The sequence below is a fragment of the Gnatocerus cornutus genome, chromosome 5, assembly GCF_029298725.1.
Source record: "Gnatocerus cornutus isolate USDA-ARS CGAHR chromosome 5, icGnaCorn1.1, whole genome shotgun sequence".
In the NCBI taxonomy this organism is placed as follows: Eukaryota; Metazoa; Arthropoda; class Insecta; order Coleoptera; family Tenebrionidae; genus Gnatocerus; species Gnatocerus cornutus.
Genome location: NC_142237.1, coordinates 10,252,530 through 10,272,115, shown reverse-complemented (window position 1 = coordinate 10,272,115; position 19,586 = coordinate 10,252,530). Strand labels below are relative to the sequence as shown.

General features: G+C 32.7%; 7 protein-coding genes across 10 annotated transcripts; 4 read left to right on the top strand and 3 right to left on the bottom strand.

Moving 5' to 3' along the window:
* Positions 1-1,424: 1,424 nt before the first annotated feature.
* Positions 1,425-2,124, top strand: LOC148174329 (sodium channel protein Nach-like). The gene is made up of 2 exons (XM_088036808.1): positions 1,425-1,830; positions 1,877-2,124. The coding sequence occupies exons 1-2, from the start codon at positions 1,425-1,427 to the stop codon at positions 2,122-2,124; spliced, it is 654 nt and encodes a 217-aa protein (XP_087892934.1).
* A 1,851-nt stretch (positions 2,125-3,975) lies between these two features.
* Positions 3,976-5,389, bottom strand: LOC148174328 (uncharacterized). Of its 2 annotated transcripts, none has more exons than XM_088037963.1 (4): positions 5,168-5,389; positions 4,837-5,117; positions 4,675-4,779; positions 3,976-4,626 (listed from the first exon to the last, which is right to left on the bottom strand). In XM_088037963.1, exons 1-4 carry the CDS (start codon positions 5,297-5,299, stop codon positions 4,017-4,019), a joined length of 1,128 nt encoding a protein of 375 aa, XP_087894089.1. In that variant the 5' UTR covers positions 5,300-5,389; the 3' UTR covers positions 3,976-4,016. The 2 variants fall into 2 exon arrangements, with proteins under 2 accessions (XP_087894089.1, XP_087894090.1); XM_088037964.1 differs by having other exon boundaries at positions 3,976-4,623.
* A 15-nt stretch (positions 5,390-5,404) lies between these two features.
* On the bottom strand, positions 5,405-6,667 carry LOC148174327 (SAP domain-containing ribonucleoprotein). Its single transcript, XM_088037965.1, has 5 exons — positions 6,579-6,667; positions 6,277-6,426; positions 5,939-6,223; positions 5,771-5,893; positions 5,405-5,723 (listed from the first exon to the last, which is right to left on the bottom strand). Exons 1-5 carry the CDS (start codon positions 6,627-6,629, stop codon positions 5,556-5,558), a joined length of 777 nt encoding a protein of 258 aa, XP_087894091.1. The 5' UTR covers positions 6,630-6,667; the 3' UTR covers positions 5,405-5,555.
* An 827-nt stretch (positions 6,668-7,494) lies between these two features.
* LOC148174326 (venom protease-like) lies at positions 7,495-9,000 on the top strand. Its single transcript, XM_088036734.1, has 6 exons — positions 7,495-7,640; positions 7,693-7,998; positions 8,102-8,240; positions 8,289-8,449; positions 8,496-8,597; positions 8,654-9,000. Exons 1-6 carry the CDS (start codon positions 7,574-7,576, stop codon positions 8,965-8,967), a joined length of 1,089 nt encoding a protein of 362 aa, XP_087892860.1. The 5' UTR covers positions 7,495-7,573; the 3' UTR covers positions 8,968-9,000.
* A 117-nt stretch (positions 9,001-9,117) lies between these two features.
* Ptpa (Phosphotyrosyl phosphatase activator) lies at positions 9,118-11,376 on the top strand. The gene is made up of 6 exons (XM_088036733.1): positions 9,118-9,257; positions 9,308-9,396; positions 9,450-9,656; positions 9,706-10,048; positions 10,094-10,302; positions 10,863-11,376. Exons 1-6 carry the CDS (start codon positions 9,212-9,214, stop codon positions 11,319-11,321), a joined length of 1,353 nt encoding a protein of 450 aa, XP_087892859.1. The 5' UTR covers positions 9,118-9,211; the 3' UTR covers positions 11,322-11,376.
* pirk (poor Imd response upon knock-in) lies at positions 11,299-12,210 on the bottom strand. The gene has a single exon (XM_088036736.1). It carries the CDS (start codon positions 12,062-12,064, stop codon positions 11,537-11,539), a length of 528 nt encoding a protein of 175 aa, XP_087892862.1. The 5' UTR covers positions 12,065-12,210; the 3' UTR covers positions 11,299-11,536.
* Positions 12,211-15,448: 3,238 nt separating this feature from the next.
* LOC148174323 (uncharacterized) lies at positions 15,449-16,610 on the top strand. Of its 3 annotated transcripts, none has more exons than XM_088037012.1 (3): positions 15,449-15,576; positions 15,620-16,347; positions 16,401-16,610. In XM_088037012.1, exons 2-3 carry the CDS (start codon positions 15,649-15,651, stop codon positions 16,584-16,586), a joined length of 885 nt encoding a protein of 294 aa, XP_087893138.1. In that variant the 5' UTR covers positions 15,449-15,576; positions 15,620-15,648; the 3' UTR covers positions 16,587-16,610. The 3 variants fall into 3 exon arrangements, with proteins under 3 accessions (XP_087893138.1, XP_087893136.1, XP_087893135.1); XM_088037010.1 differs by having other exon boundaries at positions 15,451-15,576; positions 15,633-16,347; positions 16,398-16,610; XM_088037009.1 differs by having other exon boundaries at positions 15,451-15,576; positions 16,398-16,610.
* The last annotated feature ends 2,976 nt before the right edge of the window (positions 16,611-19,586 follow it).

The window sequence follows — 19,586 nt, the reverse complement described above, 5'->3', positions numbered from 1 at the left end:
AATATTATTTCCTCAATCCTAGAAAGAAATAATTTGTATTTTACATAATTAATCATAGCATAAAAACCAAAACCAAAATAAATATCTACAGGAAGAAATCAGCAAAACTTATTGTTAGTGGTTACAAGAAATTTAATTAAGAATTTTAATTAATGGTGATAATGATAAATGAGGAAAACTTCTTCAATGTCCATTACCAGTTTTTTCATTCTTGCAGACCGACTGCTCTAACGATAAGTTAAAATAACTGTTGTTAATGACTTGTGTAAATAAAGTCGTATCAATAAATCCTGGAAAATCACCACATCGCCCACCAATTGTTTATGTTTATTAATCGCCATTCTTTCAATAATCACAAAAAAAACGAAATAAATTTAATGAATAAATAAACATAATATACAAGTCATTTTTTATTATTTTGTCTACATATCGTGTAGTCACAACACCGGAAACTCAGCAACTTTTAATCAATTTTTCCGGACGAAATCCGGCTATAACAAGAAATTACATGGCAATAAATAAAACAGAACACGACTCATACTCGAGCTAAACAATGGACACCCAGAAAAAAGTTAAACCAAAGTATACACTATGGGATATGTTAAAGTACGAAGGCAAGCAATTTTGTCTAAACACTGCGTTACATGGATATCGTTTCATTGTTTTGCCAAAACGGATTCTTTTGGAGAGGTAAAAATTATAAAAATTAGTAAAAACTCAAACTAAACGTTTTGGTGGATTTTTAGGGTATTTTGGATCACCACAGTTTTAATCTCTCTAGTGGCTGCAATTTCTTTGCTTTGCATAGCTTGGTTGAATTTTCAGGATAATCCGACGATTTTGGTGACAGATTCTACACATTATCCAATTTGGAATTATCCTTTTCCGGCTGTTACAGTTTGTAGTTTCAACAAAATCTCGAAGACAAAAGTAGAGACTTTGGTTAAAAACATGTAGATATCTAATTGCGCGGAAAATCTCTTAATGTTACCAATATTTCAGAGATATTCCATATAAAGTACCCTTGGAAGAGGTAGCTGAAGATTTTCGTCTTCTTGCTCAACTAATCTTCAATAACAACGAAAACATTCCTTATAGAAACTACACCCGTTTGCAGAATATCTTAGAAAATAATGATCTTACAATTGACCGAGTTATGGAAACTATTGCTCCAAGATGCAATGATTTGTTGCAAAGGTGTAAATGGAAAGGTGAAGAAAAAAGATGTGAGAGTATCTTTGAGCCGATAAGAACCACAGAGGGCTACTGTTGTACCTTCAATTACCTTGCACTCAAGAATCACACCTTTGGAGGGTATTTAAATTTGTAAGATTTCGTTTTTAAGTTGTCTTAGAGTTTTAGCCAATAAAGTCCCCACTTATCCACGGAGAGTCTCAGCTTGTGGTTACTTAACAGCACTAGAAATGTTAGTGAACAGCCAACCAGAAGATTATTTTGCTACTCCAATAGCTGCTGTTGGACATAGAATTATTATCCACAATGCTTACGATTTTCCTGATTGGAGCATGGAAACCATGTTGACTGAGAAAAAAATTAACCAGTTAATTGGTATCACCCCCATAATAACGTACTCTAGTCCAGCTATTCTTAATTTACCAGTAGATCAACGAAAGTGTCTTTTTAATAACGAATCACAATTACACAATTTCGTTGAATATAACTTCCACAATTGTATGGTCGAGTGCAAAATGAATTTAACGAAAAAATTATGTAATTGCATTCCATTTTACTACCACCACGAATCAGGCACATATCCAAAGACTCGCATTTGCAACTTAAGAGACATTAGTTGCTTAAGAGAACACAGACGTAAGTTGTAAAATTATTCAAAAACCACAATAAAATCGTTTTTTAGACATCATAATGAGTACCACGCCTGGGTTTGACCCAACATCCGCTCAAATTGACCACGATTGGGATATGGAGGAGCATTTGTGTAGTCACTGCTTGCCTGATTGCGATTATGTTGATTATACGGCGGAATCGTCTTCTGGAGACTTCACAAGAGAATATACCACTAATCAACAAAATTTATTGTATGACAGCCACTTCAGTGGAAAGTTTAAAAATAATTTCCCAAATGTTTCAGCGGTAATATTGTAATTAAACATCAAAGTGTTGTACGAGTATATTTCAACGACTTGGTGGCCACAAAAAACCGAAGAGATGTTGCGTTCAGCTGGCATACTTTACTAGGTAAGACTCACGAAGATATCCAAAAAAATACTTTTTAAAAGTCGGCATATTTATTTCCCGGTCGGTAAACACCTAGAAATGCCCAACTAATTTTCAAATTACCGAAATTGGCCGTAATGACTAATTCCCGCAATATCTGATTAAATTTAACTAACATTGATACTATTGTGTGTGAAACTGCTAGATAAGCTTCTATTGTCGTTCGGCAGATAGCAGACAGTCATTGTTATTAGTCGTTTGTGAAACCACCCCCTTGAGCCTGTTTTTGAGAAATTGAGATCATCAGAATACCGTGTAAAATGAAATAATTACGTTTGTCACAGTCTTCACACAAGCAACGCTCTATCATGTCATAAGAGACATTGAAAACAATTCATCCCCGTATTCTAAATGCTCTCGCAGTTTCTGTCTCAACTAACACGTTCAATTATTAATAAATCTGATATATAAATGTAGAATTAATTTTCTTACAGTTAAAAAAATTCACAAAAAAATTGTTGATTTTTGAAGGATTCAGCTAGATTACAAGTAAATGATTGTATAGAGTTGGAGCCGGATTCGGATTACACAATAATTTAATTCAAAATAAGTTAATCTCGCAACTAATTTGATGACTGCTGACATTTGGTTGGTGGAAAAACGATCACGTCACTTTAACATGATCTAAATTAATGATTCAACTTCTGTAAACCAACTCTTAGTATTACAAATATCAAAAAACTTTATAAAAGATCATAATTTCAAATTGATATTCACCAGAGCAATTTATTAATTTATAGGAAGTAATAAATTATTACATCTCTGTGTAATAACGTAACTCGTAGGAATTTTTAAGTTTTTAAGTTGCCCTAAATAAAAATTTTGTGGATCACATGATATAGACTGAGCAGTAAAAAAAGTATTTTTTTTAAATGGTGGATGCGCCGGGTTAGACAAAATTTGGTTTCATTTTAATATTCTTCTTTTTGATTAATTTAAATTAAATAAACCAAATGAGGAAAACAAATCAAGGTTTAAAGGTTCTTACTACACACAAATTCATAATGTGACGTCAATAAAAACGTATTATGGGACTAGTCATTTTCACCTGCTCAAAAATCGCAAATTACATATAAACGTATTGAACGTTTTTGTGAATGTTCTATGTCTGTTGGAATGTCTTACCTTTGTAAATTATAAGATTCGTAATATAATGTAGTCGATAAAATTTGTGAACACAAATACCTAGTTTTGGGAGTGTATAAACACATTTTTCTGTGTTAAAATTTAAGTTAAACAATTAAAATTAATCAATTGGCTTTCAGATACGAAATTAGCTCACACAAATTTTTCGTTACAACTATGCAGAGAGAAAAACTTGTTACGTAATGTAATTAACCTTTTTATTGGGTAAATAACAACAAAGTAAATAACAACAGTTTATTCCTTAGTAGCATTACTTGAATAATACAAATGTTTATTTCAGCGTTTTATGGAGGCCTCCTTGGACTTTTTATCGGATTCAGCTTCGTTTCTGTTGTCGAACTAATTTACTTCTTTACAATACGGCTGGTACTTGACACCAGACAACAAAACGCAGTTCCAAACAACAAAAAAGAAAATAAGAACAAAATTCCGATCAGCGTAAAACCACACCATGAAGAAATTTTTAATACAAGAAATGTCATAATAAATCAATACCACACCAGAAACAATTTAAGACGTAGAAGCAACTCAAATTCTTAATTTAAGGTTTGAAAATTAAATAAGTATCCCATGACAGTTTCACCAATGTTTAATAAAAATTAAGATAAAACTACCTAATGCTTTTTTTTCAAATGTTTCTTCAAGTTGCCCTTCCAAGCAGTACTGAAACTACAATGCAAGCACTTGAAGGGAAATTCGCCTCCAGTGTGTGTAAATTTGTGCGCATCCAACCCTCTTTTATCACTAAAACTGGAATCACACATGTTGCATTTATAACATCTATTGAAAGCATGGTCACACTTTTCTGAACTACATTCCAAGCAGAAGCTCTTCTTTTTGGCTAAATGTTGAGTTTCCATGTGCTGTTTCAAATAAGATTTAGTCAAATAGCCTTTACCACACTCTTCACATTTGTGAGGAAGCTCTTTTCCTGTATGAGTCAACTGATGTAATTTCAATTGATACTTTTCAGCAAATGTTTTATTGCAGGTGTCACACGCATGTTGTGAATTTCCCTTGTGAGTAAACAGATGTCGGTCTAGCGCGCGTTTCCGCAACGTGCTGTACATGCAAAGGTCGCACTTGTATTCCTTTACATTCAACATGTTTTTTTTATGTTTTTGTTTGTGGGTTTCTAGTAAATCCAAGCGATATGCTTTATACTCGCACATATCACAAGTGTAATTTCGTTTTACCGAATTATAGGCACATTCTCCCTTACTACTGAAAAACAGACAATGGTAATAATGTACTATGACGAATTTAGTTTACCTTTTACACATTCTTTGCCTTTTACTTTTTCTAGTACTTGAATTTTGTTCATATTTGACGGTTTTCTCACTTTCTGCCTCTGATAATCCCACATCACTTTGGTCGCTACCTTGTGAAAATAAGTACTACACTAGAATGCCCCAAAATTATTATCATACAAACCTATCGCTGATTTCTAGTACTGGGACCTTCTTCTCTTCACATTCCCCAGAAGAATATCTAATATCATTAGCAGTGGTTTGGAGATAATCAAAATCAATGACTTTCTGACCAACAATTTCAGTCAAATTAATTCTCTCTCCTAACTTAATATTGTGGTGATGAAGATAATTGTAAATTTTCTCCTCAGTTTTTAAACAAACATTTTTGAAAACGTAGGCGTTGTTTAACGACTCGCAACAATCGAGACAAATTAATGTTTGACCAGCAGATAAGTCCAAGTCCTAAAAACTCAAAGTTTTCGCAAAATTTCAAGGAAATAAAGGCAACTTACCATTTCAGGCATAAAAGTTTCCAACATATCCTTGAACAGAATTCCATCACTGTTACATTGAGTGATAATATTCGTACACTCTGCTAAGGATAAATTAGTTTTCAAACAAGTCCGACAAATCAAACTTTCCATTTTCAAAAAAACGAATTTTGAGGTTAGGTGTCAGTGGCTGCAGTTTCGGGTGAAACTGTTGCCACATCTGCTTTACTGGTTGCCAACCTTCAAAATCTTCGAAAATGAACTTCCAGTTTCAATTTATTTTTGTATAAATCTTACATTCTCAAAACAAGTACGAAACATACACAAAAATTACCAAAGATGTTATTAAAATGTGATTAAACAAATTAAATAAAATTCTATAATACAATTTAAAATCTTATTTTACACGTTATTTAAATCTTTGTTGTCGTTGTTTAGCTTTGTCCTCTGCGGTCACAATGCCAAATCGTGCTTTTCGTTTTTCCAATCTTTCTTGTTGATCCACGTTTGTCATTACTTTAGAAACTGATCCTCCAAATCTCTCTGCTCTTTGTTTAAGTACATCAAGACTGGTGTCCTGCAAATCAAGTTAGATGTGGAAAATATACTATTGAGTAATATTACCACTTTTGTTTGAATCCCATTTGAGTCGTTATTTCCACCTCCACCAAAACGTTCAGCTCTTGCAAGTTTTCTTGCATCATTACTTAGTGAAGTATCAAACTTTTTAGCTCTCATTTCCAAGCGCTACAAAACTTCAATTGTTGACTGTTTAAAAAGATGTTTTCTTACCTCTTTTGCGGAAATCGTCGACAATTTAACAACCTTTTTGTCACCATCTGTGCCATTGCTTTTTTCTGATCCATCTTTGCTTTCTGTAGATATCCTCTTTTCTGTGATTACTGGAGTGTTTCTGTTTAATACAACTTTCTTTACCGGTTTATCTTTTTCTTCACTTGACCCATTTTCATCAGATTTCCGCTTCTGACCTTTAGTTGGAAGAGAATCATTAAGAGCTGTGTCAATATCACTAATAACAGATTCTGTTGTTTCTAAATGTACATCATCGTCATCTTCCTGTAAAACAAAAGCGAAATATTAACAAGTTCTACTCACAAAACCAATATTACGTTTAATAGATCCTCATCTAGATCGTCAACAGACTCATTGCTAGCCCTTTCATTACTCTTGAGAGCAGCTTGCAGTCTTTCAATTAAATCGTTTTTGTTTCCACTCGTGTTTAAACCTCGACTTTTCAGCTCTCGTTTCAAGTCAGGTACCTGGAAAAAGCAAAAAAATGTGTTGTATACAAAAAACATAACCTTAAAAAATATTTGTGATAAAACAACCATTTCTACGAAATGCGTGCGTTTCTTGACATTGTCGATTGCTATACAATTAATATATATAATTAATTTAAAATTAGTGTTACCTTTAATTTGGAAATATCAATTCCTTGTCCCACAACTGAAACGTCCGCCATTTTTTCTCAATGTGCAGGAAGCCAAAGCAAAAGATTAGGGTGTCATGTGACACAGTAGAAGCACGTGATTGGTTGATGATATAGCGCGTTATTACAAACTGAATGGAATTGGGGTCCTGGCAAATAATTTTTGAGAAAAACCGATGAGTTTTATTATAATTTAAAAACCAACTCTTTATTGCTCAGAAATAATATTGGAATAATTCTCTAAATATGTATGTATCTCCAAAACTGTTCTGAAAATCACGTACTCCAAGATTTTCTAAATTTTCCTCTACTTATTCTTTCATCCATTTTCAAAATACAAAATATAAATAATCCATAAGCTTATTTGACATTTAGTACGCGGCCATAGCTTTCAAATTCCCTCGATCCTTCGGATCTTAGAAAATAATAACGCTCAGGCGTGAAGCTCAGAAGTGTTTTCTCTCTTTTGGTATATAATTGCTAGAATATAAATCAAGATATCTGCAAAATGGTATGACACATTATACACAAAATGACCTTCAGTTTGAATGTAAATCTAGAAATGTATTAATATACAGATGTACCACTTAAAATACGCAAGTTTCCGCAAAATTTTTAATTCGCATAATTTCTATAGTTTGTAAAAAAATATCTAATGAGCTATCGTGGACCACCTCTGTATATAATTGAAATTAAAGAAATTATTGTGTTTGGGTCTATTAAAGGTACATTTTACTGCAACTTATTGCTGCAATCATTGTTAACATGTTAACCCAGATCCCTCGTGAACTATCACCTTAAAAAGCAAAAGAATTTGCTTACTATTCATACGTATAATATAAAATATCATGAAGAATATCATCAACAAAGTCATCTGTTATCAACATGCATTGAAAACTTCTGATAAATCTTATAAGCGCAATTCAATATTAATAGTCAGTCAAACAAGACAAACAATACGAGAAGTGAAAACAAAAATGAGTAAAATAATTAAAATTTCACTGTTTTTGTGTTATATAGGAATGACTTATGTCGCTGGACAAGGTAATTATCAAAATATTATCAAAATACATTCAGAAAAACTACTTAATTGTAGCTTCTTTGGGAACATCTTGTACAACGCCAGTGGAAACAGCCGGAATTTGCACCAATCTCAATAATTGTACATTTTTGTTAAACATGTTAATGTCGCAAAGTCAAAACAACACCGTCCGTAATTATCTCAGAGCGTCCGTTTGCGAATATGTAGGAAGAAATCCCGTAGTTTGTTGTCCACCACAAAATATCCAAAATGAAACTACAAACGAAACTGATGGTGAAATAAAACTGCCGAAAAGTCCCAATTGTGGCTACAGTAACTGGAACCATCCAAGAGTAGTAAATGGTGTTCCAGCTAAACTTGGTAATGAAATAAATCCCAAAATACGTCAAAAGTTCAAGGCTACAGATAACACTTTGTTTTCATTTAGCGCAAATGTTGATTAATTGCATTAATACGGTTTTAGGCGAATTTCCTTGGATCGTTGCCTTAGGATACAGAAATTCCAAAAATCCGCAACAGCCGAAGTGGTTGTGTGGAGGATCTTTAATAACTAAAAAACACGTTTTAACAGCGGCGCATTGTGTGTACAACCGAACTGATTTGTACGAAACATAAAAAAAATATAAAAATACAAAACAAACTTTTTGTAGGTATTTGGCTCGTATTGGAGACCTCGACTTGTTTTCTGATGACGATGGGGCTAAACCATCATCAATATCAATAAGCAACGTAAAAGTTCACGAAAGCTTTAATCCAGCCCAATTTAGTAACGACATTGCGATTCTTACATTGGGTGAAACCGTGAATAATCGTAAGTTTTTTGAAAATGTCTTTTCGTGGTTAATATCGAATTTTAGCAACGGTTTGGCCCATTTGTTTGCCGATAGATAAACCATATCGAACTATGAGTTATTTGAACTTTTCGCCAACTTTAGCCGGATGGGGGTCCATTAGCTTTAGTAAGTGATTAAGAACTGAACTAAGCAATTGAAGAAACTATTGACAATTTTTTAAGATGGACCATCCAGCTCCGCTTTGCAACAAATTTTCGTCCCAGTGTTAAGTAACCAAGTATGCCAAAATTCTTTCGGAAGAGTGGCAGCAATAAATGAGAAAATTCTCTGTGCTGGTTCGCTAAACGGAGAGAAAGACGCTTGTGGGGGAGATTCAGGCGGACCATTAATGCACGAAATTAACGAAGGAACAAATTATCGAGTTTATCAAATTGGGATCGTTTCATATGGTTTTCGATGCGCAGTTCCTGGATATCCTGGGGTGTACACGAGGACCACATCTTTTGTCGATTGGATCGAGAAAAATTTAAATTAGAGATTAAATAAATAATATTTACACAAAAAGTGATGAGTTGATTGATTTTTTACAATAATTGATAATGAAAAAAAGTTGAATTCAAAAACAGTTTTTACAGATTCCTGTAAATTAGCGCCATCTGTGGAGTAACAAAAACATGCTATTTGACAAAAATCTGTCAAACTGCTGTCAATTTGTTTACTTTTTCAAGGTTATGTTGCAAGATTTTCCGAAATACAATAAATAAGAAAAACCAGCGAAAATGTCGTTATCACAATTGACACTAAGTAAGGAAGGGTCGGCCGCACGTAAGGGTGTATAAATGTTTAAGTTTTGCCTTCGAAAACGTGTCTTTTAGTTGGACCTGAGCACATCTACGAAATTCCAACAAAACTAATAAAAACTCCAGCGGACATGAAAATATGGGAAAAATCTGAAGCGTACCACGTACTTATACGTCTCTAACATTAAATCATTACCCTAATTACAACTGTTCTTAGGAATATTTTGGGTTTATTTTGGCAATTAATGATGCAGTTAAAGGAAGAAGTAATTCCCAAGGCAGTGATAATCCTTCAGAGACTATCATCAAACTGGTTAACTTGATAGAGAAACTGGATGCTATCATTGATGAGACTCCACCAGTTCAGCAACCCCAAAGATTTGGTAACATTGCATTTAGGACTTGGTATGGAAAAATGAAAGAAGTAAGTGAAATTGTCATCAAGAGCTTTTCTTAAAACTGTTGTCTTCTAGAATTCCCTTGAGTTACTTCAAGAGGTGCTGAGGCATGATCTTTACAAAGCTGTAACAGAAGTTGTCTCCTACTTAGTGGAATCTTTTGGAAACTCAACAAGAATAGATTATGGAACTGGCCATGAAATTTCATTCATCATGTTCCTATGCTGCTTATTTAAAATCGGCCTACTTCAACAAAGCGATAAAGTGGCAACTGGCTGTTATGTGTTCCCTAGATATTTAGATCTAGTAAGAAAATTGCAAAAGACATACAGAATGGAACCTGCAGGAAGTCATGGCGTTTGGAGTTTAGATGACTACCAATTTGTTCCTTTTATTTGGGGCAGCTCCCAATTATTTGGTAAGCCTACTGACATTGTTATCAAAAATTTATGATTGATTTCAGCACATCCTGTTATTGAGCCGTCAGGATTTTTGAATCAACAAATTTTAAATGATTATGGAGACGATTTCATGTTTTTGACTTGCATTCAGTACATTAACTCAGTCAAAAGTGGACCTTTTGCTGAACATTCTAATCAGCTGTGGAGCATCAGCGGCGTTTCTTCATGGACAAAAATCAATGGAGGGTTGATAAAGATGTACAAAGCTGAGGTAAACTTTGTCTCACTCGCCTCAATTGTCAATTTTTTTGGATATTTTTTTATTAGTTTATTTATTTAACTACCTTTTTCATATTATTTTTTGCTTGCCACTATGTTACTTTCGTTCATTTATGTTTGGAATTATTTCTTTTTTGTCTCTAATTGTTACTCAGGCTCGCAGTGGTCATATTACAGAAGGCAGGAAAAAAGATGTAGTTATTTATTGTATAAGTGTTTTAGACAACGTTTTATCTACGTAAGAATGTTTAAACGCGAGAACGTAGTTCAACGATAAAACTTGATTAAAATACGAATGCAATATAACGTTTTATCCACAATTACAACTTGATGTAGATTTAAGTAATTTGTTTATAACTTAATATCTTCATTATCTTATATTTGATAGGTATTTAGTAACTACATAAATAAAATTTTAAAACGTGCGTGATATTGCGTAAGTTGCAAGATATCACAAAAACTCAATAATATTGACTTTCAACAAATGACGTAATGGTATTTTCATGCCAAATTGAGGTTGTCTTCTATTTAACACGTCTTCTAATATTGCAGGTTCTGAGTAAATTCCCCGTTGTTCAGCACATAGTTTTCGGATCCATATTTACCCTCAAAACTATGGAACAAGTCAGCGGCATGATCCCCCGCAAATGCGGCATGCCGCCGCCACTTTCAACATTGTCAGTATCAAGTCAATCAAGCCAGTCGAACACAAGCAGCAAAAAAACTATATCGACGGGTACCAACTCACTGTCTGACAACGAAAAGTCTACAGAAAGTACTCCAAATAAATCAGAGGGCAGTTCGAGCGAAAGAGATTCTAAAAGCAGTCTAACGGGGGAATCTTCAGAAGTTGTACTCGACAAGTCCAGAATGCGCGGAGAACCTGTTGAAGTAAAACGAGTTACAAGTAGTGGTAGTGTTGGGAAAGACTCCGTTGGGTTTACTCCGCATGGTGAAGAAACTGGGGATCGGAAAAAAAAGTTTGTACCGAATTTGGGCCCCTCACATTAATCCTGGATCAAAATGTATATACGAAATTTCAATAAAAGTAATTTATTGCTATAAATATTTTTTATTTAACGAGGTAAAAAGTTAATACTGTTGGTATCTTCAATTTATCTCTTCTATAAACGACAAGGTATTATTCCGAGGTTTCAATAAATAAATAAATAAGAGTATTAAAATAGTAAAGACAACATAAATTATAGGAACATAAAAGTGGTGCTTCATGTAGAGTGGCCGGAAACAGTTGCGATGTGGATTTGCACATTAGGGAGACTTAAAGAAGACGCAATCTTTGTCAGTTTCTTGGCCGAAATTTTGGTCGCCCTGCTCGAAATCGACACATTGCACTGTCCGTCTAAATTGACAAGTTTCACTTTATTTCCACAATTCCGTACATCGCCATCACTGCTATGTCTTTGCATGGTTCCATTCTTGGACGAAACCTTCCCGTTGCTTCCGATGTACGTCAATACTTTCTCATCGATGCTGTGGTCCAGAAGCACAGATCCGTTATTTCCAATGTAAACAACCTCTCCACCACCACTAATCACATGAATTTTGCAATTATCACCCACAATTTTAATTGACAATAAATTGTCTTTAATGTTAACACAACAATTGTTTCCAACTACCAAAAATTGTTTTTTTTTCGTTCCAACTAGGTCCAATTTCATGTTATTTCCCACGTATTTTTTTGGTTTGCTTTCGAGAACTGACGTTCTGTCTTCTGTGGGTACTACGACGACCATTGCGAAGTTGTTACTTTGAGGATTTCTGCAAACTGACGCATGTTTTGTATTTCACGTTCTTTTAAGTGGACATCAGCGTGATGGTTATTTACCGGCGCGACACTCGGCGCTGTAGTTCCGATTCGGGGGGAACCACCATGTAGATGTAACAGAGTTTTTATAACTAATTATTACTCATTCAATGACCTTAATGGTACCAATGAAAAAACGTCGATTCTCCGCGTGCTGCGAGCTATCAGTTATTGGAGGACATATGGAAAGGAGGAGTTTGCTCATATAATGTTCGTCGTCTTCTTACGTTTAAAATTTTCTTGGTATTGAAACTGGGTCATTTTTATAATTTTTATAATATTTACTACTAATAAAAAAGTTGGTTAGTTAATTAAGCGAATTATTTAGTAAACATTTTTTGCATCTATGTACTTTGAACCGGTCGGTAACTTAAAAGGTCATAATTCGTCAAAATATTAAAACTTTGGGACAAATTGCGTTTTCCATTAAAGAGTATTTTAATACACAAAAACAATACAATTCTCCAAAAATTTCCCCAAAATCTACAACCTTGAAGTTAACAGTTAATAAAAGTAAATGACATGTAAGAATAATATTTTTTTTTTAAGACAAAGTATAAATTGTTGTTATTTTTTGCAAACTTATATTTGTCATTGCAAACGGAATTGGCAAATTAATTTTGAACACGATTTTGTGGATATTACATCCACTACAAACTAATTGGAAAAAATAAAGGAAGTGCACTATTAGCTTGGTATTTCACAGTTTTTCGCTTGAAATCTTTAATTTACACAGAATGTTTATCTGTGCGATAACACGTAACTACTAGACACATCCTGTATAATGAGAACGATGTCAAATGTTGCGCCAATGCTCTATTTTGTTTGAGATTTGGATTTGCCATTCAAAATTCAATAAGTCTCAGTGTAGGTTGCAATTTTTTGTTAATAATAAAAATAACTTTCGGCCGTTATAGTGGAGGAACATTGAACAAAGTTTTCATTATACAGATAATAAATATGTTTAGTTGTTATCGCACATAGGAATATTCTAACCGTATAAATTAAACATTTCGAGTTGTGTTAGCATTTTTTTTTATTTTTTGTAATTATGTAGGTACATGTTGAGAAGATACTGTACGTCATGTTAGAAAATAATTTGAAAAATCTAAGAATTAACAAAAAACATAAATAAACACCATTTTATAGCAGTTTTGTGCGAAAATTCAATTCAATTCAATTCCTTCTAATTTAATTATTTGTCTTAAAAAAATATAATACGAACATGGAATAAAATAAAAATAATAATAAAATTATAAGCGTAAAATAAAAATAGGCTCGCAGAATAAAAAATAAAGAAAAATGGATAAAATGCACCATAATCTAAAGAATTATGCTGGAATGTTGTCCCTGTAAATTTTGAAAGCATTTTCAAAATTCCATGAGCTCGTCAGTTTTTTATGATTGAAGATCAAATATTTGAATTGAGTAACTTTCCTAAAATTCAAATTGTATGAAAAATGCCATAAAATAATAAAGTGGAATGACACACTGAAGTGTAACAGTATTTAAACTAACATAAATAATAATGTAATGACAAGTTTGGTTTGTTGTAATTGAAATAATTGTTGTTTTGTGTGGTTAGCAAATTTAACGACTTTTTTTACCAGTCCGGTATAGTCCCTATGACGTATTCACCATAATTACTTAAAAGTTTATCAAGATTTCTTGACGTCTTTAACTTCTGGCATAGTAAACAAACATCAAACAAATGTAGTACAATATAGAACCTGATGTAAAAAAATAAATTATTTCTTTCAGATACACTTCATGCTTAATCTATTGTTGGCACTATACGAATTCATAGTTATTCCTATTTTTCTGTAAAACCGCCTAGTCGGGTATATGGTTGCCGAGGCTAAAGGTCATCAATTAAATAAATATAACATAAACAAACTAGATACTTTTGTTGAACTGACTTCAACTGAGCCACGAACAATAGGAAGCCATAACACGTCAGCGTACAGTTTTATAAAAAGACACTAAAAACACAAGGTATAAAAGCGAATTAAGCACAACTAACATAACAATGAAAATAAAATTGGACCCAAAACAAATTTTTTTGGTATTCATACTCGTTGCGTTGTTTTAAAATTAATCACAAAAATTTTATATATATTAATTTAATTAATAATAATTTTAGTTGCCAGCTATATACGTCATACGTAGTCAGTTAATAATAGCTTTTGATGAAGATATAACTTTGTTATTTTTGAAACAAGATTTGAACTGGAACAGTGAAAACTAATTTCAAAAGCAGAATTACTTCTTGAATCTGAATCTCAAACCTGTTTTGCTTTATCAGACCAAGCCTCTCAGAGAAATTTCTCAAACCTGTCTTTCGCTCTATAAGATAACAGAGCTGCCAACATGAAAAGTGTGTAAGGCCTTCCAGCCCAAAGTTTTGTTGACATTTCAAAAATTCTTCTAATTTGATGCTTTATAAACTCATCTCAAAACTTTTCAAATAAAAAATTTAAAAAAAAAAGTTTTTTTGTTTTTTTTTGCTGTGGACTCTTTTTTATTTTGTATTTATTATTGGTGCTTAGATTAGATCTACATTTTGTGTTTTTTGTGTCTTTTCAATGCTTTACTTTTATTATTGTAAATTTTGAAGTTCGAAAAAATTGAAAATTCTGTTACTTTTAATGCTACAGTAACGAAATTTGCCATGGTTACTATTTTTAACATGCTTATTAATCGTGCCGAACTACAAACTTCTAGAGCAAAAGAAACATATTTTAGAAATTAATATTTAAAGATCTACACTTTCCTCATAACAAAATGAAGAATGTGATTGAAAAACTAAAACACAAATTTGTGCGAATTCTAAAATACAGAATGAATCAAGAGGAGATTCTATTTAAGAAATAATTTCCCACTTCTTCAGTCCAAAATTTTGTTGACTCGTCTAATGCATCTAATTGCATCGGTCCTACGTAGCAAATACAAACAAACTTGCATAAACTTAAATTTGGTGCGCATCAATATCACATGATCCATTAAAACAATCGTTATCTAAACATCCAAATGTGAAAAAAATATTTCGTAGCTATTCCTAGTATTTACGATAAAAGAGATAATTGTCACAAAAGAATAATTGTAGTGCAAAATAAAAACTCAAAAATGTAGATGTTTTGATAAGAATAAAAAATCGGGTAACTAATAGGGGTCTCGAATTCCTAGCAGTCATCATTTTTGGATTACGAGACCATCCGATCAGTAATTATCATTGTAGTAATTCTCACCTATAAACTACAAGTTGATTTCGTAGATAACATTGATAAATTTATTTTAAAACCAATTAAAAATATCTAATCTGTGAGGTATTGTCATTTCTATTTTCTCAGTCAAGGTTTCGACAATTGGTTCTGTTGTTGCAAATAAACGTTGATATGAAAAACACCCCAAAAAGTCGCCTTTATTAGACCGGTCATTTAGGTAAGTGTCGATTATTAACTACCAAGAAATTATTGTTTTTCAGACTAGTGTTGCAGTGTAAAATGTCTAGTTATGAAAATATACAGAAACGACGGTTCTTGGTATAGAGATAAATTTCCGGATAATGACTTTGGATGGAACCTGAATGATGTACTTTTGAAAACTCCTTCACGTCCCGCACAGCGGAATGAAACATCATTCTATGATACGATTGCAGTACAAGAAGCCGAAAGTACAATAAACTTTGATTTGATGTCAATTGAAGAAGACGTAGAAGTAGATATCGATGACAAAGTTCCACGAAAAAGTCAACTTATCAGCTTAATAAATCCCTGCACAATTGAAAGTAAAGTATTACTCAGCGTGATTCAGTACTCAATGTTTAAAGAATTTAATGCGAAAATGATCAAAATTGATGACCTCCAAAGAGGTGTGAATTTCAAATTTGCCGAGGGTCCAGAAAACATCATTTTTGATGGCATTTTGAATTATTATCACTATAAAAACAATGACATTTTACCATTTCTAATGGAATTAATTCTAACTGATAATCAATGTGACGTGCATGAAATTGCATCAGAGGATAAAACAGATAGTTTGAAAACTGATTTGAATGTTAAAAAAACAAATATGGAAAAAGAGTCCAGACGTGAGTTTTCAGATGGTGATCAACATCGACGTTATAATCCACTTTATGAAAAAACCAACAACATAAGTCGAGAATCTGAATATATTCATGAGAAAATCTTGCAAATCAAAAAAAGTTTACAGGTAAGAAAATCTGCACCTATCGTGAGCTTAATTTAAGTACATTTTTGCAGCAGGAAACCCACCGTGTTAATGATTTAATCAAGAAAGCTCAAACGATGGAAGGAGATTTTCGCGCAACTAAATTTCTAGATGATTTGATACACCTTTTAAATGGAACGCTGGAAAAGGTTAATTTGAAAAGATCACCTTTTCGGATACTGACTAAATTACCTGAGCAAAATGCAAACTTAATTGTGTAGATAAAATAAATCATTTCGGACAGATTCGTTTTGTTTAAAATGCACCGAAAAAAAATTAATAAAAAGGGAGTTTTGGTCCATACTAAAAAAAATTATATTTCGAATTCGAACTATCAAAGATCGATTTTTTAGCTAAAAAATTGCGAAAAAAACGATTTCGAAAAGGGTTTCTTAATATTTGGCTTAATTCCGGAGATATCGAGCAAAATCGTTTCCGGAGCTTCAAAATTTTGGCCCTCTGGCGACAACCCAAAATTTCAACCGCCTCTAACTTAGTTATTTGTGGACAGACGATAAAAATAAAGGTAGTTTTGGACTCAGCCGAAAATTCTGCGTAAAATTAGTCCATATGGCTCAAATTTCCTCAACAAATAACTGAGATATCAACAGAATTACATTTTCAGAAGGTGATTTTGGGGACATTTTCAAGACGCTGTTTTGGGGTGAAAACTGCATTTAGTTTTATTGAATTATATATCGATCCAAAGAGGAGCTCGAGATCTATCAACTGGCCAAATCTCAAATCGATAGGGGGCAAATAATTTACGGGAAGCGATCGAAAAACGAAAAATTGAAAATCCTACCTTTTTCGTCTTAATAAAACTTCACCAGTCCATGAACGAAATTAAAGAAAGTGTTCAAAGTGACCACAAATATTTTCACAACACTGTGCACGACTCAAAAATCTTTCCAAGTAAAGCCTTTGAGCCCGAGCAGCATTTTACCCTTCCCGTACATCACCATTTCGGTTAACTCGGCGTTTGAAAAATTAATCATTTTTTGAGATTCAAACACTTTCACTTTCCGTAAAACAATGATTTGTTCCCGAAAACCGGCAAAATTACAAATAAAATAATTCATGAAAATCAGTGATTAAATCGACAAAAAACGATATCAGTTTTCTTTTTTACGTTTTCAAAATTATTAATATCTGGAACTGAGCTAGAATTTTAGAAAACTGTAAAGGAAAAATTGGTTTGTTTTAACAATATCTACCACCAGTTTAATTTAATGTACCTACTAATGTATATTTTTGAAAAACCAAAAATTTAAAAGGGTGGCAATTTTAACGTTTTTTCTAACAGTAGGTACTGCTTCCCATCTTTCATGTAAAATCAATTTCCTTCGGAAGTGGAAATTACTCTAATTACCATCTTCAAGAAACACTGGGCTAAGACACACCAACGGGTCTTGAATCAACTCATCATAAAAGTTTGTTACATCGAATTAGCTTATGACCCAGGGTTTAGAGTTCTGCGATGTCGGACTATAAATCCAACACCGCGAATGCTATAAAGCTGCCACGTCGAAATTCGCTTTATTATCATAACGCGTTGAGACTTTGAGACTCATTGTCAGCATCTTATATGGAAATTTCTGTAAAATTTAAATATCAAATGCTGAAAAACTCTCATTGTCATAAATTATAATGATATAATGATAATTATCAGTGTTATCACGCTAGCAGATAATAAAAGAATGATAAGCGTATTTCTATTACATTTTTATAGGCTGCAGCTAGGCAGCCAACAATACAGATGGATTTTACGGTTTTCGGATTGCATTTACTTTGATTAAATATTTAACTATTACACTTAAATATTTTCATACTTTTTAATACCTATTAATGTCGGATTTTTGTTGGTTTGCATTGATTAAACTTGGAAAGATTTCAGAATTTTATTTTTTTAATTTGGAGGCATCGTCGTCGTGTGTAGATATGTTATAATTCTGCATTAAAGCGCACAGCAGTTTGGAATGAGTTGATAACTTTGCCTGTCTGTGGATAACAAACTAATAAATAGGATCAAACTTTACCCCTAATACTAAACCTATTAAATTTTAATAATAAAACTAATAATTCACATATTTTTATACGCATCCAAATTGCAGCAAGCGCAGAATTGGAGAACTTTTTATTCGGACCCTGAAGACATAAAAAATTTCTAAAATTGTTATTTCTAAACTTGTTTTTTTTTAATAAAAATTGGGTCCTAACATGAACAAATATTTTCCTGAATTTTTTTTTTGTGACAAAATGAACATCTAAACCTAAAGACTGAATTAAATAGAAAATGATTTAAAAGTAGATAATAAAATGACGTAAAATTTTAAAACCTTAGTTTTATTAATGTGATTAAGTTCTAATAACACAATTTTCAAAGATTTTCAAAAAAAAAGTTGTTGCGGGTAAAGAAAACCAACATTAGTCTCGAACATTTCGTCAGGTTAGAGCGCTCACAAATTTGCAATAACTTTTGAAATAGTTTTACACTTGTTTTAGACTAATATCGGCTTAATCTATCGAATGCAATTTCAGTCTTATAAGGTGATAACCGGAAAAAAAAATTATCAGATTATATGCACTATTATATTAAAGATAAACGTTCAACTGAACACAGATAGACTTTGTGAATAGGGAATACCAGTGGAATTGTGGTTAATTGTATAGCGACCTAATGAGATGATTTCAAGTTGTCAAATTGTGTCGACGCAACAATGTGGCAGGTGCGAAACGTATTATCGATAATGTAAACAATGCAAGAATATCCGTTTTATTAAAGTTTTTAGAAAAACTTGATTCCCGGTGAAATAGTGTTACAAAACGGTATGTTTGGCCATTAAAGCAGCTCCAACATAACTCATTGTCGTAGAGAAAGGACATGAGAGAATCTGGATGAGCGTGTGTAATAAAAGAAATCTGAAGACTTGAAAGGTCTTGCGCAGATTTATGTTGCTAATAGAATAATGCTGAAATCCACCGTTTGTTCATGCAGTATCTTTAAATTCAATGAATTATTATTAGATTGTCGGAATAATTTATTAGCGAGTACTTTTTATTACTTAAAATCCGTGCAACAACCGCAGTGTCAACACTGAATTTTTGCTAAGTCAGTAACAAATCACTATACATATCTCATACTGTATACGGTAGTGCTTTTTAAGAAGGTTTCTTGAAAAAAAAAAACAAATGATCTAAATTTAGCCCGTTCTGCTTAG

What these genes read in the sequence shown, in the direction of transcription:
- LOC148174327 (XM_088037965.1), bottom strand. Translation starts at nt 6,629, where the DNA reads ATGGCGGACGTTTCAGTTGTGGGACAAGGAATTGATATTTCCAAATTA. An exon ending in CGACGATTTCCGCAAAAGAG is followed by an intron (nt 5,894 to 5,938) that starts GTAAGAAAACAT and finishes GAAGTTTTGTAG; the next exon opens with CGCTTGGAAATGAGAGCTAA. An exon ending in ATGGGATTCAAACAAAAGTG is followed by an intron (nt 5,724 to 5,770) that starts GTAATATTACTC and finishes CTTGATTTGCAG; the next exon opens with GACACCAGTCTTGATGTACT.
- LOC148174329 (XM_088036808.1), top strand. Translation starts at nt 1,425, where the DNA reads ATGTTAGTGAACAGCCAACCAGAAGATTATTTTGCTACTCCAATAGCT. An exon ending in TTGCTTAAGAGAACACAGAC is followed by an intron (nt 1,831 to 1,876) that starts GTAAGTTGTAAA and finishes ATCGTTTTTTAG; the next exon opens with ACATCATAATGAGTACCACG.
- LOC148174326 (XM_088036734.1), top strand. Translation starts at nt 7,574, where the DNA reads ATGAGTAAAATAATTAAAATTTCACTGTTTTTGTGTTATATAGGAATG. An exon ending in TGGTGTTCCAGCTAAACTTG is followed by an intron (nt 7,999 to 8,101) that starts GTAATGAAATAA and finishes ATACGGTTTTAG; the next exon opens with GCGAATTTCCTTGGATCGTT. An exon ending in GTGTACAACCGAACTGATTT is followed by an intron (nt 8,241 to 8,288) that starts GTACGAAACATA and finishes AACTTTTTGTAG; the next exon opens with GTATTTGGCTCGTATTGGAG.
- pirk (XM_088036736.1), bottom strand. Translation starts at nt 12,064, where the DNA reads ATGGTCGTCGTAGTACCCACAGAAGACAGAACGTCAGTTCTCGAAAGC.
- LOC148174328 (XM_088037963.1), bottom strand. Translation starts at nt 5,299, where the DNA reads ATGGAAAGTTTGATTTGTCGGACTTGTTTGAAAACTAATTTATCCTTA. An exon ending in AAACTTTTATGCCTGAAATG is followed by an intron (nt 5,118 to 5,167) that starts GTAAGTTGCCTT and finishes TTGAGTTTTTAG; the next exon opens with GACTTGGACTTATCTGCTGG. An exon ending in GTACTAGAAATCAGCGATAG is followed by an intron (nt 4,780 to 4,836) that starts GTTTGTATGATA and finishes TTCACAAGGTAG; the next exon opens with CGACCAAAGTGATGTGGGAT.
- LOC148174323 (XM_088037010.1), top strand. Translation starts at nt 15,649, where the DNA reads ATGAAAATATACAGAAACGACGGTTCTTGGTATAGAGATAAATTTCCG. An exon ending in AAATCAAAAAAAGTTTACAG is followed by an intron (nt 16,348 to 16,397) that starts GTAAGAAAATCT and finishes ACATTTTTGCAG; the next exon opens with CAGGAAACCCACCGTGTTAA.
- Ptpa (XM_088036733.1), top strand. Translation starts at nt 9,212, where the DNA reads ATGTCGTTATCACAATTGACACTAAGTAAGGAAGGGTCGGCCGCAC. An exon ending in TAAGGAAGGGTCGGCCGCAC is followed by an intron (nt 9,258 to 9,307) that starts GTAAGGGTGTAT and finishes CGTGTCTTTTAG; the next exon opens with TTGGACCTGAGCACATCTAC. An exon ending in TAAAGATGTACAAAGCTGAG is followed by an intron (nt 10,303 to 10,862) that starts GTAAACTTTGTC and finishes CTAATATTGCAG; the next exon opens with GTTCTGAGTAAATTCCCCGT.